Source organism: Carcharodon carcharias, chromosome 19 (assembly GCF_017639515.1).
Source record: "Carcharodon carcharias isolate sCarCar2 chromosome 19, sCarCar2.pri, whole genome shotgun sequence".
In the NCBI taxonomy this organism is placed as follows: Eukaryota; Metazoa; Chordata; class Chondrichthyes; order Lamniformes; family Lamnidae; genus Carcharodon; species Carcharodon carcharias.
The window spans coordinates 44,269,051-44,284,450 of NC_054485.1; the positions used below are offsets into that span (position 1 = coordinate 44,269,051).

General features: G+C 43.5%; 1 protein-coding gene across 2 annotated transcripts in view; it reads left to right on the forward strand.

Moving 5' to 3' along the window:
* Positions 1–1,369: 1,369 nt before the first annotated feature.
* Positions 1,370–15,400, forward strand: part of gnl2 (guanine nucleotide binding protein-like 2 (nucleolar)) — a 47,404-nt gene continuing 33,373 nt past the window's right edge. Inside the window, exons 1-4 of one of the 2 annotated variants that reach the window (XM_041212873.1) lie at positions 1,370–1,525; positions 11,840–11,921; positions 12,770–12,864; positions 13,984–14,123. In XM_041212873.1, the coding sequence (XP_041068807.1) occupies positions 1,462–1,525; positions 11,840–11,921; positions 12,770–12,864; positions 13,984–14,123 (381 nt within the window). In that variant the 5' untranslated portion in view covers positions 1,370–1,461. Of the gene's footprint in view, positions 1,526–10,401; positions 10,483–11,839; positions 11,922–12,769; positions 12,865–13,983; positions 14,124–15,400 lie in introns of those variants that run through there. The other variant, XM_041212874.1, reaches the window with a different exon arrangement.

A 15,400-nucleotide genomic window follows, 5' to 3' on the forward strand; every position in this document is an offset into this window, starting at 1 on the left:
GGTGAAATGCTCACTGTTGTTTCTGGCATTCCATCTTTTGGATGAGACATTAAACCAAGGCTCTGTATGTGGACGTAAAAGATTCAGTGGCAGTATTCGAACAAGAAGTTATCCCTGGTGTCCTGGCCATATCCCTCAACCAACGTCACAAAAACAGATTTTCAGATCATTATCACATTGCTGTTTGTGGGAGCTTGGCTGTCCGCAAACTGGCTGCTGCCTTTCCTACATGACCAAAGTGACTAGATTTAAAACAAACTTCACTGGCTGTAAAGCACTTTGAGACAGCCAGTGGTCATGAAAAGCGCTGCATAAATGTAAGTCTTTTTCTTTCTCTTTCTCCAGGTACAGGAAGAAAACACCATGACAGAATTAAAAAGATTTATGAAACTATTCTTAAATATCACCCTCACTACTTGTTGTCGTATGTTAGAAATTATGTTCTATTGATTTTTTCTTAAAAAACTCATCACACACTATATATGGTGCACAATAAAGTGCAAGTGTTAGCTGTGACTCAGTGGGTTGTGCTTTTTGTCTCTGATTCACAAGGTTGCAAGTTCAAATCTCACATCCAGACTTGAGCACAAAGAGATGGGCTGATTCCATTGTGACCAACTGTCCTGCATTAAAGGGGTTGTCCCTTATTTTGACTACTTGTTCTCCTTTTGTTCCTCATTTCTTAGACAGGAAGCCAAATTCCAGGATAATCCCAGAAAAGCTGGGACGGTTGGTCACCTGCCTGTTCAATATCCCACAATCTGTCCTACAAATAAGGGACAAAAGACATCCGTCTTAAGGACAGATATAGTAAGGGACATAGGAGAGACAAAATAAGGGACCCCCCCCCCCCACCTTAAAATTCAGGACATATTTTTCCTCTCTCTAGACTTGGAGATGTTGTCTTTCAGCTGAGATTTTAAACCTTGGCCCTGCTGTTCTCTCAGATCAAAGAAGAAGGGACTTACCCCTGGATCACAACCAAGATTTCTCAATCAACATCACTAAACAAACAGATTATCTGTTTAATATGACATTGCTGTTTGTGGGAGCTTGCTCTATATAAAATGGCTGCTGCGTTTCCTACATTACAACAATGGCCACACATAAAATAGTTGTTCATTTGCTGTAAACGACACTTAAGGATACCTGAGGTTGTGAAAGTTGCTACATTAATGCAACTCTTTAGTTACATCAGAAGTGACAAAGGGATGTCCACCTAAAACATTAATTTAGATTGGTGCTCCACTGATGCTGCCAGAACTGCTGAGAATTTCCAACGCTTTCAGTGTTTGTTAATATATTAAACATCTTGTCAGCACAGATCCAGATATTCGAACAGCAACCTCTCTGACAAAGGTGTCGCGGGATGATGACGTAAGGCTCTGGTCGCAGATTGAGGACGCGAGGTCGCGTGGACCTTGTGGACGTTTGGGAAGCTCGAGCGGCGCCAAGGGCAAGATGGTGAAATCCACTTACCGGGGCCGTGGGACCGTCAACCCATCAACATCAAGCACCAACCCGGGTGAGAGAGGGAGCGGGTGAGAGGGAGAAGGAAGGAGGCGGGGTGAGAGAGGGAGAAGGAAGGAGGAGGGGTGAGAGGGAAAAGTAGGAGGGGGGGTGAGAGAGGGAGAAGGAAGGAGGGGGGTGAGAGGGAGAAGGAAGGAGGGGGGTGAGAGGGAGAAGGAAGGAGGAGGGGTGAGAGGGAAAAGGTAGGATGGGGGTGAGAGAGGGAGAAGGAAGTAGGAGGGGAGTGAGAGGGAGAAGGAAGGAGAGGGGTGAGAGAGAGGGAGAAGGAAGGAGGGGGGTTGAGAGAGAGGGAGAAGGAAGGAGGGGGGTTGAGAGAGAGGGAGAAGGAAGGAAGGAGGGGTGGGGTGAGAGAGGGAGAAGGAAGGAAGGAGGGGTGGGGTGAGAGAGGGAGAAGGAAGGAAGGAGGGGTGGGGTGAGAGAGGGAGAAGGAAGGAAGGAGGGGTGGGGTGAGAGAGGGAGAAGGAAGGAAGGAGGGGTGGGGTGAGAGAGGGAGAAGGAAGGAAGGAGGGGTGGGGTGAGAGAGGGAGAAGGAAGGAAGGAGGGGTGGGGTGAGAGAGGGAGAAGGAAGGAAGGAGGGGTGGGGTGAGAGAGGGAGAAGGAAGGAAGGAGGGGTGGGGTGAGAGAGGGAGAAGGAAGGAAGGAGGGGTGGGGTGAGAGAGGGAGAAGGAAGGAAGGAGGGGTGGGGTGAGAGAGGGAGAAGGAAGGAAGGAGGGGTGGGGTGAGAGAGGGTGAAGGAAGGAAGGAGGGGTGGGGTGAGAGAGGGAGAAGGAAGGGTGGGGTGAGAGAGGGAGAAGGAGGGGTGGGGTGAGAGAGGGAGAAGGAGGGGTGGGGTGAGAGAGGGAGAAGGAGGGGTGGGGTGAGAGAGGGAGAAGGAGGGGTGGGGTGAGAGAGGGAGAAGGAGGGGTGGGGTGAGAGAGGGAGAAGGAGGGGTGGGGTGAGACACGGACAAGGAAGGAAGGAGGGGTGGGGTGAGACACGGACAAGGAAGGAAGGAGGGGTGGGGTGAGACACGGACAAGGAAGGAAGGAGGGGTGGGGTGAGACACGGACAAGGAAGGAAGGAGGGGTGGGGTGAGACACGGACCGGGAAGCGGGACAGGGTGGGTGAGGGGCAGGGACAGGGTGAAATGGCGGGTGTGTGGGTGAGGGACCCGGGGGTGGGGGGGGTAGAGGTATGGGAGGGAGACACCTGGGGCGGGGTTTGGGAGAGCGAGAGGAGTTGAGATGTCCAGAGGCAGGCAGTTGGTGTGGGGGAATCTGAAGAGAGAGACAGAGATCCAGGGTTGGTGGGAAGAGAGAGGCGCAGGGTTGGGGGAGGGTCCTTGGAGTGAGAAAGAGACCTGGAGTTGGGAGGGTTTGAGGGGGGCAGGTCAGGTAAGGGAGGGGTTTGAAGAGACAGGCGATTGGGGCAGGTTTTTGGTGGGTGGGGGGGCATATACTGCGGTGGGGAGGAGGCGTGTATGTGGTGGATGTGACAACAGGGTTGGTAGAGCAGGCAGAGGGAATCACCAAAGGGTGATGGCGGGATGGGCTGAGGGAAGCCCCTGGGGGAGTGGAACTGATACCCAGGCCAGTAGATAACTACGAGATTAAAGGCTGTCACTACTCAAAAGTACAAATTACATCCACTCTGGGTGGGATGCAACCTGCATCACAATGGGTGGTATGGGTGCAAATTACGGAAGCTGTAACCGTAATCTTCAAACCTGCTTGGATATGCCACAGACATCCATGTTTCAAAAAGGGATATGAAAACCCTGACACCAGTCAACCTATCATCAGTGGTGCATAAGCATTTAAGAGTCAAAAATCTGGGACAGAAATAATTGGCATTTGGAAAAGTTGGTGTTGGTTAATGAAAGTCAGCATGGATTTTTTTTCTTCAAAAGCAAAATGCTGTGGATGCTGGAAATCTGACATAAAATCAAAATGCTGAAACAGAAAGGTCGCATCTGTGCAGAGAGAAATAGAGCAAGTTTTTCAGGTCTACGATAGGAATAAGGACTGAAAATGCCGGAATTTTCAGCAAGTCAGGCAGCATCTGTGGAGGGAGAAATAAAGTGAAAGTTTCAGGTCTGCAACCTTTCATCAGAACTGGCAGTTGAAATAGACCAATAAAAGAAACAAGATCAGTCTGGAGGAGCTGAAAATTACAAAAACAGAATCACTACCAGCAATAGCTGTCTGAAAAAATGGGAGGAGTGGTTATGTTCTGAAGATGTTGAACTTGCAGTTGAGTCTAGATGGCTGTGAAGTGCTGAATTGAATTCTGGTACTGATTCTGTTTTTGTATAAATTTAAAAGATATAATTACTTTAGAAGCAGTTCAGAGAAGGATCACTGGACTCATTCCTCGGATGAAATGGTTGTCTTATGAAGAAACATTGAACAGATTAGGCTTATACCCCCATTGGAGTTTAGAAGAATGTGAGGAGAACTTATTGAAACATATAAGATACTGAGGGGACTTAATAGGTTGGATACCTGGAGGATGTTTTCTTTTTTAGAGGAGACTAAAACTAGGGGACAAAGTTTAAAAATAAGAGGTCTTCCTTTTAAGACAGATATGAGGAGAAACTTTTTCTCCCAAAGGGTCATTGGTGTGTGGCATTCTTTTCCCCAGAAAATAGCAGAGGCTGGGTCTTTGAATTTATTCAAGGCAGAGTTAGACAGATTTTTGTTAGACAAGGGAGCCAAGGGTTTTTGGGGACAGACTGGAAAGTGAAGCTGAGACCACAATTGGTTTAGCCGTGAACTTATTGAATGGTGGAGCAGGCTCAAAGGGCCAAATGGGCCTACTCCTGCTACTATGTTCCTCTGAGGTGTTGTTCCTTGAGCTTCATTAGTACAGTATAGGAGGTTGAAGATAGTGGTCAATGTGAGAGTGGGGTAGAGAATTAAAATGTCCATGCAAGGAAGCTCAGGCACACGATGGCAGACTGAACACAGGCATTTTGCAAAGTGGTCACCCAGTCTCTGCATTTGGTTTCCCCAGTGTAAAGGAGACCATATTGTGAGCAGCAAATATAGTACACTAAATTGAAAGAAGTACGTGTAAATCACTCTTTCACTTGTAAGGTGTGTTTGGGGTTTTGAGTGGTGAAAAGGGAAGAAATAAAAAATGCAAGCATTACATTTCCTATGCTTGTATGGCACGGTGCTATGGAATGGGGAAGGGATGACATGGCTGACTGAGGAGTGGACCAGGGGTGGCAGAGAATGATCCCTTAGGAATGCTGAAAAAAGGGGGAGAGAAGATGTGTTTGGTGGCGGCATCATGCTGGAGCTGGCAGAAATGGCAGAGGATGATCTGTTGAATGTAAAGGCTGGTGGGATGGAAACTGAGGACAAAGGGAACCATATCATGATTCTGGGAAGGAGGGGAAGGGGTGAGAGCAGAATTTTGAGAAATTGTCAAGGTAACTTAAAGGGATTGACTTGTACACACTCTGCACAGGGACTTGCATAACTGCGTAGCTTATGGAGAACATTGACTGGGGTCCCTGTCAGCTTCAATGAGGAAGAATCCTTGGTTAAGGGCAAAGGAAGACATATTGGAAGCACTAGCATAGAAGGCTGCCTCACCTGGACAGATGTCAGAGAAGCTGGGAGAATGGAATAGAGTTCTTATGGGAGGTGGGATGAGAGGAATTATAATGAAGGTAGCTTTGGAAATTGGTGGGCTTTGGGTCAGTATTATTTGACAACCTATCCCCAAAAATGGAGTTAGAGGTGTCAAGGAAGGGAAGAGTCAGATATGGATCGAGTGAGGGTGAAGGAAGGGTGGAAATTGGAAGCAAAGTTGTAGAAATTTTCCAGTTTGGGGCAAGAGCAGAAAGCGACACTGGTATTGTCACCAAAGTACTGGAAAAGCTGTGAGGGACCCGACCTGAACAGAGTTGGAACAAAGAACGTTCCTCACATTCCACAAAAAGGCAGACATAGCTAGGACCCATATGGATTCCCATAGCAACACCTTTTATTTGGAGTGAGAGGAGAAGCTGTTCATTGTAAGAACAAGTTCAGATAGATGGAGGAGGGTGGTGATGGGTGGGCTCAGGTTTGGCTTTGGTTCAGGGAAGAAGCAGAGGGTATTTATGCCACCCTGATGGGGGGCTGAAAGTGTAGAGGGATTGGATGTCCATCGTGAAAAGGGGACAGTTGGAGACAGGGAAGTGATGGACGGTGTCAGAAGCAAAGGTGAAAAGAGACTGGACGTAAGAAAAAATAATTGCAATAGAAATAAGTTCTATCAGCCAAGGACAAATTGAAACAGTGGGTTTGACGATCATGTTTGCTGAACTTGGGTTAGAAACTTTGCAGGTTGGGGGTCTATGATGTTGGAGATGGGAAGATCTCCAAACAAGATGAGGTCAGTGGCAGTCTGAGAAACGATGACTTGATGTTCAGTGATGGGGGGGTCACAGTCAAGGGCGCATTACCAGGAGGTATCAGAAAGTTGGTGTTTAGCCTCTGCAAAGATTCTTTTTAATTTGTTCACAGGATGTGGGCATCACTGGCAAGACCAGTAGTTATTGCCATTGAGAAGCTGGTGAGCTATCTTCTTGAACCGCTTCAGTCTGTGTGGTGTAGCTACTTCTTTCCCTCGGAGGGAGGTATTGACATTGTGGTATTGGCACTGGACTGGTAACTGAGAGACCCAGGGGAATGCTCTGGGGACCTGGGTTCAAACCCCACTGTGGCAGAAGGTGGAATTTGAATTCAATAAACATCTGGAATTAAAAGTCTAATAGTGACCATGAAACCATTCTTGATTGTTGTAAAAACCCATCTGGTTCAATAATGTCCTTTAGGGAAGGAAATATGATATCTGGTCTGGCCTTCATGCAACTCCAGATCCACAATAATGTGGTTGACTCTTAAGTGCCCTCTGAAATGGCCTAGCAAACCACTCAGTTGTATCAACTGTGAAAAAGTCACTTATGAGGAATAAAACTGGATGGACCACCCGACATTGACCTAGGCACCGGAAACGACAATGGCAAAACCCAACCCTGTTGACCCTTCAAAGTCCTCCTTATGAACAGCTGGGAGCTTGTGCCAAAATTGGGAGAGCTGTCTGACAGATTAGTCAAGCAACAGCCTGACATAGTCATTCTCGTGGAGTCATATCTTACAGATAATATTCCAGACACCACTATCAACATCCCTAGGTAGATGCTGTTCCACAAGACCCAGCAGAGGTGGTGGCACAGTGATATACAATCGGGAGGGAGTTGCCCTGGGAGTCCTCAACGACGACTCTGGATACCATGGCATCAGGTCAAACATGGGCAAGGAGACCTCCTGTTGATTGCCACATACTCCCCCAGCTGACGAATCAGTACTGCTGCTTGTTGAATACCACTTGGACGAAGCACTGAGGGTGGCAACGGCACAGAATGTACTCTGGGTGGGGACTTCAATGTCCATCACCAAGAGTGGCTCAGTAGCACCACCACAGACCAAGCTGGCCGAGTCCTAAAGGGCATAGTTGCTAGACTGGGTCTGCAGCAGGTGGTGGGGGAACCAACAAGAGGGAAAAACATACTTGACCTCATCCTCATCAACCTGCCTACCACAGATGCATCTCTCCTTGACGGTAGCGGTCAAGACCTTGTGGAGACGAAGTCCCATCTTCACATTGAGGATATCCTCCATTGTATTGTATGGCTGTACCATTATGCTAAACGAGAGAGATTTTGAACAGATGTAGGAATACAAGATTGGGCATACATGAGGTGCTGTGGTCCATCAGCAGCAGCAGAATTGTACTCAACCACAATCTGTAACCCCATGGCCTGACATATCCCCCATTCTACCATTACCGCCAAGCCAGGGGATCAACCCTGGTTCAATGAAGAGAGCAGAAGGACATGCTAGGAGCAGCACCAGGCATACCTAAATATGTGTCAATTAAGTGAAGCTACAGCACAGGACTACTTGCATGCCAAACAGCTTAAGCAGCAAGTGATAGACAGAGTTAAGCAATTCCACAACCAACGGATTAGATCTAAGCTCTACAGGCCTGCCAGATTCAGCCATGATTGGTGGTGGGCAATTAAGCAGTTCACTAGAAGAGGAGGCTCCACAAATATTCTCATTCCCAATGATGGAGGAGCCCATCATATCAGCGCAAAAATTAAGCTGAAGCATTCATAACAATCTACAGCCAGAAGTGTCGAGGAGATAACCCATCTCGGCCTTCTCCAGAGGTCCCCAGCATCACAGATGCCAGTCTTCAGCCAATTCAATTCACTCCACATAATATCAAGAAACAGCTGAAGGTACTGGATACTGCAAAGTCTGTGGGCCCTGACAATATTCCGGCAATAGTACTGAAGACTTGAGCTGCAGAACTTGCCATGCCGTTGGCAAGTTGTTCCAGTACAGTTACGACACTGGCATCTACCTGGCAATGTGGAAAATTGCCCAGCTATATCCTGTATACAAAAAGCAGGACAAATCCAACTCAGAAAATTAACATCTCAGCAGCCTATTCTTGAACATCAGTAAAGTAAGAGAGGGCGTCATCAATAGGGTTATCAAGTGGCACTCGCTTAGCAACAACCTGCTCACTGATACTCAGTTTGGGTTCCAGCAGGGTCACTCAGTTTCTGACCTCATTATAGCCTTGGTTCAAACATGGACAAAAGAGCTGAACTCCAGAGGTGAGGTGAGAGTGACTGCCCTTGATATCAAGGCAGCATTTGACCAAGTGTGCATCAAGGAACCCTAGCGAAATTGGAGTCAGTGGAAACCAGAGGGAAACTCTCCACTGGTTGGAGTCATACCTAGCACAAAGGAAAATGGATGTGGTTGTTGGAGATCAACCATCTCAGTTCCAGGACAATGCTGCAGGAGTTCCTCAGGGCAGTGTCCTAGGCCCAATCACCTTCAGGTGCTTCATCAATAACCTTCCTTCCATCAAAAGGTCAGATGTGTGGATACTAGCTGATAATTGTACAATGTTCAGCACCATTCGCAACTCCTCAGATACTAAAGCAGTCCATGTTCAAATGCAGCAAGACCTGGACAATGTCCAGGCTTGGGCTGACAAGTGGCAAGTAAGATTCATGCCAGGCGATGGCCATCTCCAGCAAGAGAGAATCTAGCCATCACCCCCTTGACATTCAATGGCATTACCATTGCTAAATCCCCTACTATCAACATCCTGGGGTTACTATTATGCAGAAACTCAATTGGACTAGCCGTATAAATACTGTGGCTACAAGAGCAGGTGAGAGATTAGGAATCGTGCGACAAGTAACTCACCTCCCAACTCCCCAAAGCTTGTCCACTATCTACAAGGCTCAAGTTAGAAGCGTGATGGGTGAGTGCAGCTCCAACAACACTCGAGAAGCTTGACATCATTCAATACAAAGTAGTCTGCTTGATTGGCGCCCCTCCCACAAACCTTCACTCCCTCCACCACCAACGAACATTTGCAGCAGTGTGTACCATCTACAAATGCACTACAGAAACCCACCAAGGCTCCTTAGACAGCACCTTCCAAATCCATAACCAACACCACCTAGAAGGACAATGGCAGCAGATATATCGGAACACCATCACCTAGAAGTTCCCTTCCAAGCCACTCACCATCCTGACTTGGTAATATATCGCTATTCCTTCACTGTTGTTAGGTCAATCTTGCAACTCCCTCCCTAACAGCACTGTGGTGTACCTAACCACAGGGATTGCAGCGGTTCAAGAAGGCAACTCCACCACCACCACCTCAAGAGCAGTTGGAGATGGGCAATATACACTGGCATAGCCAACAACACCCACAACCCGTAAATGAATAATAAAATATGTTTCATTTGCTTCCTTGAAGAACTCAATTAAGTTACAGAGAAGGTTACTAAGGAAGTATGCAGTAGTGTTTCCCATAGGTCAGTATTGGGACCATTGCTGTTTTGATATATTCATGACCTGGACTGGGTTTTATGGGACGTTAATTTTGCAAATGGGAAAGTAGTAAACAACAAGGATAATAACAGATTTTAGGAGGACAGAGGTGGAAATGGGCAGACATATGGTCACTGAAATTTAACATAAGTGCAAAGTGATACATTTTGATAGAGAGAATGAGTATAAACCAAAATGGTACAGTTTTAAAGGGGATGTAGGAACAGAGACCAGAGAATGTTTGTACAGAAACCTTTGCAGGGCAGGTTGAAAAATCTGTTCAAAAAGCATGTGAGATCCTTTGCTTTATTAATGGAAGCTCAGAATGCAAAAACAAGGAAGTTATGCTAAGCAGTTAATAAAACACAGGTTAGACCTCAGCTGGAATATTATTTTCAATTCTGTGCAGGAAGAATGTCAAGGCCTTTGAGAGGGTGAAGAAGAGATTTATTAAAATGGTACCAAGGATGAAGGTTTTCAGTTATGTCGAAGCTGGAGTTGTTCACCTTAGAGCACAGATATTCAGAGAAGTTTTGCTTGAGGTGTTCAAAATCATAAACAATTTCGATAAGAGTAAATAAGAGGCATGTGTTTCCAGTGACAAAATGGTTGATAACCAGAGGGGACAGATTTAAGATGATGTGGAAAAGATTGCAAGGCGAGATGAAGATTTATTTACATAATGAATTGTGATCTAGAATGCACTGCTTGAAAGGGCGGTGGAAGCAGGTTCGATACTAAAACTTATAAGGGAATAGGATATATACTTGAAGGGAAAAAAATTACAGGGCCATGGGGATAGACCAGCAAGTGGGACTAAATTGGATAGCTTTTCCAAAGAGCCAACACAGGCATAATGAATCGAATGGCTTTCTCCTGTGCTGCATCACTCTATAATTTCATGGTTGGGTAATTTAGCGTTTGAAAGTGAGTGGGGGGTGGGTGGGTAGGAATTAATTGGGCGAGGGAAGAGAGGGCCCAGCTTTCACAAATTCCACAATAAAATTTTGACCACTATCTCCTGGGAGCCATGATAATGAAGGTATGTACAATCCTTACAGTACAATTTCAATAAGAAGACTTTTAAGAAACACTTTATGGTATTTGTAATCTGACCAAGTTGGTTAACATTCCTTCATAATATATAGAAAAGCATGATTTCTATTTTTGCTTATGATTGTATTATAAAAATGTACTCTTCAAGCTGGGTGTTATGCTTTTCCAACAGCATTGGCACGTATTTATATAGCACTTTAACGTAATAAACCATTTCAAGGTGCTTCATGGGCATTATAAAACAAAATATGATACTGAGCTATGCAAGCAGATATAAGGGCAGATGACCAAAAGCTTGGTCAAAGAGGTAGGTTTTAGGGAGCATTTTAAAGGAGGAAAGAGAGGTTGAAGACATTTACGGAGGGAATTCCAGTGCTTAGGGCCTAGGCATCTGACGGCATGGCCATCAATTCTGGTGAGATTAAAATATGGGATGTTCAAGATGCCAGAATAAGAGGGGAATAAATATGAGTGATGGAGCTGGAGGAGACTACAGAGATAAGGAGGGGCAAAGCCATGGAGGAATTTGTAAATAAGGATGAGAATCTGACAATTAAATATTGTAAATATGGCACAAACATGTTTTGCTGTTTATACTTCATGATTTCAGTTAAAGTAATTACATTCAGACTGTTAAAACTTAGATTGTTGGGGAAATAAAGATTGGAACTATAATAATATAGTCTTATTGATTATGAAGATGGCAGATGCTGTTTAGTGTTTATGCCGTGGATTTGGATGATTTCGGTCCACTTTTTTTGGTATACATGAGCCAATAGCATAAGATTATCTATAATTTAGCAGTTTGTCCACCACCTTACCCATTCTTCTCGAAGCTAGTACCAAACTTAAAAAAATTACAACTACTTGAGATCAGCCTCTGGGAATGAAGCAGATGTCTAACATTAACTGAGTCACTAGTTTTTTAGGGAGTTGCAAGACAAGTTTTAAATTTCTACAGGTTTGTTGGAGAAAAATTACTTGAAGTAAAAGTCTGAAACAGCTAATAATCTTCAATTCCTGCCTTCCTTGTTCTGTAAAGTCATTATCACGTCTCCAGTTAGCCGTAATATACACATTGGTTACAAGATATCACATATGTTACATGGATACAAAACATCTTTAAAACCTTGGAATGTTCTACAGGACATTTCCCTCTTCATTAAAGCTTAATTCAACTTCGCTACATTTATGTTCCCTGATTCAAATGTTTGGGTAATTCAGAAATTTTTTTTACTGGAGAAGTGACAGAAATATCAGACTGTAATCCATATAAGTGCAGTTTGAAATGTAGTATATTAGTCAGTTGTTTGTATTTTATTGGTACTTGTGTTTTTGTGCAGATCGGCCCAAAGATGCAGGAGGCCACAGGAGGGACCGGGCAACTATTAAACGCCTTAATATGTACAGACAGAAAGAACGAAGGTAAGTGTCCCAATTATCTTTTTGGTGCAAAAATTCAATGAACTAATTGTAGAATTTGTCTGAACAATAGTTAACACTCAGTCACCCTATTCAGAATGGTGATGCAACTCCATAATTTGATTTTACCAAAGCTTTATCTGCTGTATCTTTGTAAAAGGGTGAGAGGGGAAGGGAGGAGAGAGGAGTGGGATGCTAATAGGACCCTGGTAAACTCTGGGTCGTGACATCAACTGAAAAACACCTGACCTAGGAAGAAGTACCTCCACAGCTTTTCATGATTCAAGTAATCACTGATCTTGTAACATTAAATACTCACACATGGTGCTACAGGTGTGGGGTGCCTGTTTGAATTTTAGCAACATGTGTACATATCAGGGATCTGCTTTATCACTGCAAAATCACAATGATGGCAGGATGGAGGATTTATTGTAGTCAGTTCCTGACAATGTTGACAGGGGCCTGGTAGATTACTGAGTTGCGTTAAGCACTCAGCTGTGAGGTAAAATGGAGGTTTACCATTGTAGTGCTTTCTAACATGATCTCTGAAGTTGTGCCCCTACAATTAAAGTAATTTTTGCATCAGGGTGGATAATGGTTTATTAAGCTATACTCAATAATTGCATTCTTATGGCTTATCCACTTCGTGTTTTTGCTTCACTTTCTATTAAGGATGTTAGAAATTTTTTGCCAAATTTTGAGGTAGTGCAACAATCTTCAAAATGCACAATCAACCCCATCTGTGTATGAATTTATCTATGAATTGTATTTTTGCACTACTTCACAGTGTAGCAACTTTGTTAATAATGTGAAATCTTACATGCAAACCTAATTATTTCTTTCCCTGCAAGAAACAAAGTAGGAAAGGTCATCAAACCCCTGCAATACCAGTCAACAGTTTCATCTGGCACTGTAGCCCGCGTGGAGCCAAATATCAAGTGGTTCGGTGAGTTCATATTTTCCATGCAGAAAGAATGGGTATAGTTTTCATGGTTTGACACACGTGCTCCACCTGCATACATAACACAGTGATCATCGGCTTTGGGTGGCCAGAATCAGCAGAAAACTTACTGTCTGGGGTTTTACAGGAACTGCAGGTAAAATCAGCCTCTTGCACTTTTGTGTAGCTGGGAGTGATCTGAAGCAGTAATACAAGGCAAAGGAATTCAAATAAAGTATGAGAGTACTTGTCTTCTGTTCAGACTTTTCTAGTGTTTGTACAACCTATAATTATTACAAAGTAACATTTGTCATCTAAATATGATTGAGTAATAAGGTATTGCAAACTTTGGACTCCAGAGATAGATGTTATTGGCTCTTACAGTAACTGAGACTTTTTTTTAAAGTAAATACAAGGAATAAACATTTTTGGAGCCTGTTTTTGTGTGTGCTTAATATTTTATTTTTAACAGTATATATTGATACCTTAGAAACTTAAAAGCAGGATTGCTGGGAGTGAAGGAATGCGAGAGTTGAATTAATAATCAATCTAAGATGCTTCATAGATGTTTCAACTGTGCATATGAATTTAAAATTCTGCTTTCTTTGAATTAAACCTTGCTAATGATTTTATTCATTTATTATCCCATGGTTTCATGTTGGTGCTCCTGGATAATAAGATGCAAACCCGCAACCAAGATTTCCCCACTTAAGTGCCTGACCTTAGTTCCTCAATTAGACAAAACACTGAGCCAAGGAAATCAATTCTGCTGGGCATGTCACCCACCCATAAAATCATAGAAAAGTTTCAGTGCAGAAAGAGGCCATTCAGCCCGTCGTGCTTGCACCAGCCAAAAAGAGGAAAAAAACTAGCTGCTCATTTTAATCCCACTTTCCAGCACCTGGACCATAGCCTTGCAGGTTACAGCAGTTCAGATGATCATTTTTAAATGAGTTGAGCACCCGCTTAGTGGCCTGATGCAAGAGCAGAAACGTGGGAATAGAGTTCCCTGTGTGTGTACCCTCTGGTACTACACAGTGATTTTTTTTTCTAAAACTTGACAAAAAGACTGCTTCATAAAAAATATATATATAATGCTCTCAAATCTTTTTGTTTTGTGAACAGCTAACACTCGGGTCATAAAGCAGTCATTGCTGCAAAAATTCCAAGATGAGATGGGTAGTGTTGTGAAAGACCCTTATAGGGTGGTTATGAAGCAGACCAAACTTCCAATGTCTCTTCTGAATGACCGAATCAAGCCTCATGTAAGTCACTTACTTTCTTTTGTTGATTAAATAGAAATTTAGGAACGTAGCCATCATTTGTAGAAATTTGATATTTTTAAGTAAGTGGTTGCTAATTGCAATTTTTAATGTAGCATTACATTTAAACCAAAATGGAGAGTATTTGTGCATCTAGATTTCTCATTGTTTATGTTTAAAATTCGGAAATACGCCAAAAGAAATGCTCTGGTTCTTTCTTGCCTCAGTCAATCTACATTTGTACGTAATTTCTTGACAGTATAGTCTCTGAAGTAACAAAAACAAAAATAGCTGGAAAAACTCAGCAGGTCTGACAACATCTGCGGAGAGGAATACGGTTAACGTTTTGAGTCCGTATGACTCTTCATCAGAAGCCTCTGAAGTAGTTTACTGTTAAATTCACTGGCTGTGGTGATGCAAATTCTGATGGCACATTCCCGATGTTGACAGTGTATTCGGGAGGAAATGCAGTGTCAAAAAGTTTGTCTTATGAATTCTAAATGGGAATCTAAAAGTTAAATAGTGAATCCTAATTCTGAAAAAACCTCAAATCACCCTCCTGAGAGGCCTAAATACAATGTTGGCTGGAAATAATTTAAGCTCTGTTCTTTTAATCAGCAGTACAACTTGTAGCTTTTGGACTGCTGTATTTTTTAATGCATTTTTATGCGATGCTGTTCAAGAGTATCATAAGATTTAGCCTTGTGACAGCTATATCCTGTTTGAAGTTGCATTCGGTATTAGGTATAACTTCCCTTGAAATAAAGCATTTTATCCTGATGCCGTCACATTTGGAATGATTCAAAAGGCTCCTGCCTTTAGAACTTTTGAGGGGATGCGTGACTAATTCCTTTAAAGCAGGGTTTTCTTTCAAAGGAATTTGTGGGATACTTCTAAGATTTATTTTGCCCTTTAGCATTTGCCGCAAATGCTAATCAAAAACATAAAAAAGTAAAGCATTCTGATCCTTTCTGGCAAGTCTCTTTTTCAACAGTCATGGAGGTCTTTTTTATTCTTTCTTGGGGTGTGGGCGTCGCTGGTTAGGCCAGCATTTGTTGCCCATCCCTAATTGCTCTTCAGAAGGTGGTAATGGTGATCAGAAATCATTGTGAGCTCTGTATTTTCAGGAGTATCAGAGTACTAACTGCCCATATATGGAACAGTGTAGAAAGCTGATACTGAGATACAGTGCTGTAATTCAGATTTTTTAACCAGCAATTGTTGGTTTTAGCAAAACCCCTCTGGTAAATGTAAAATAATTTTGCAGCATTTGTACTTCA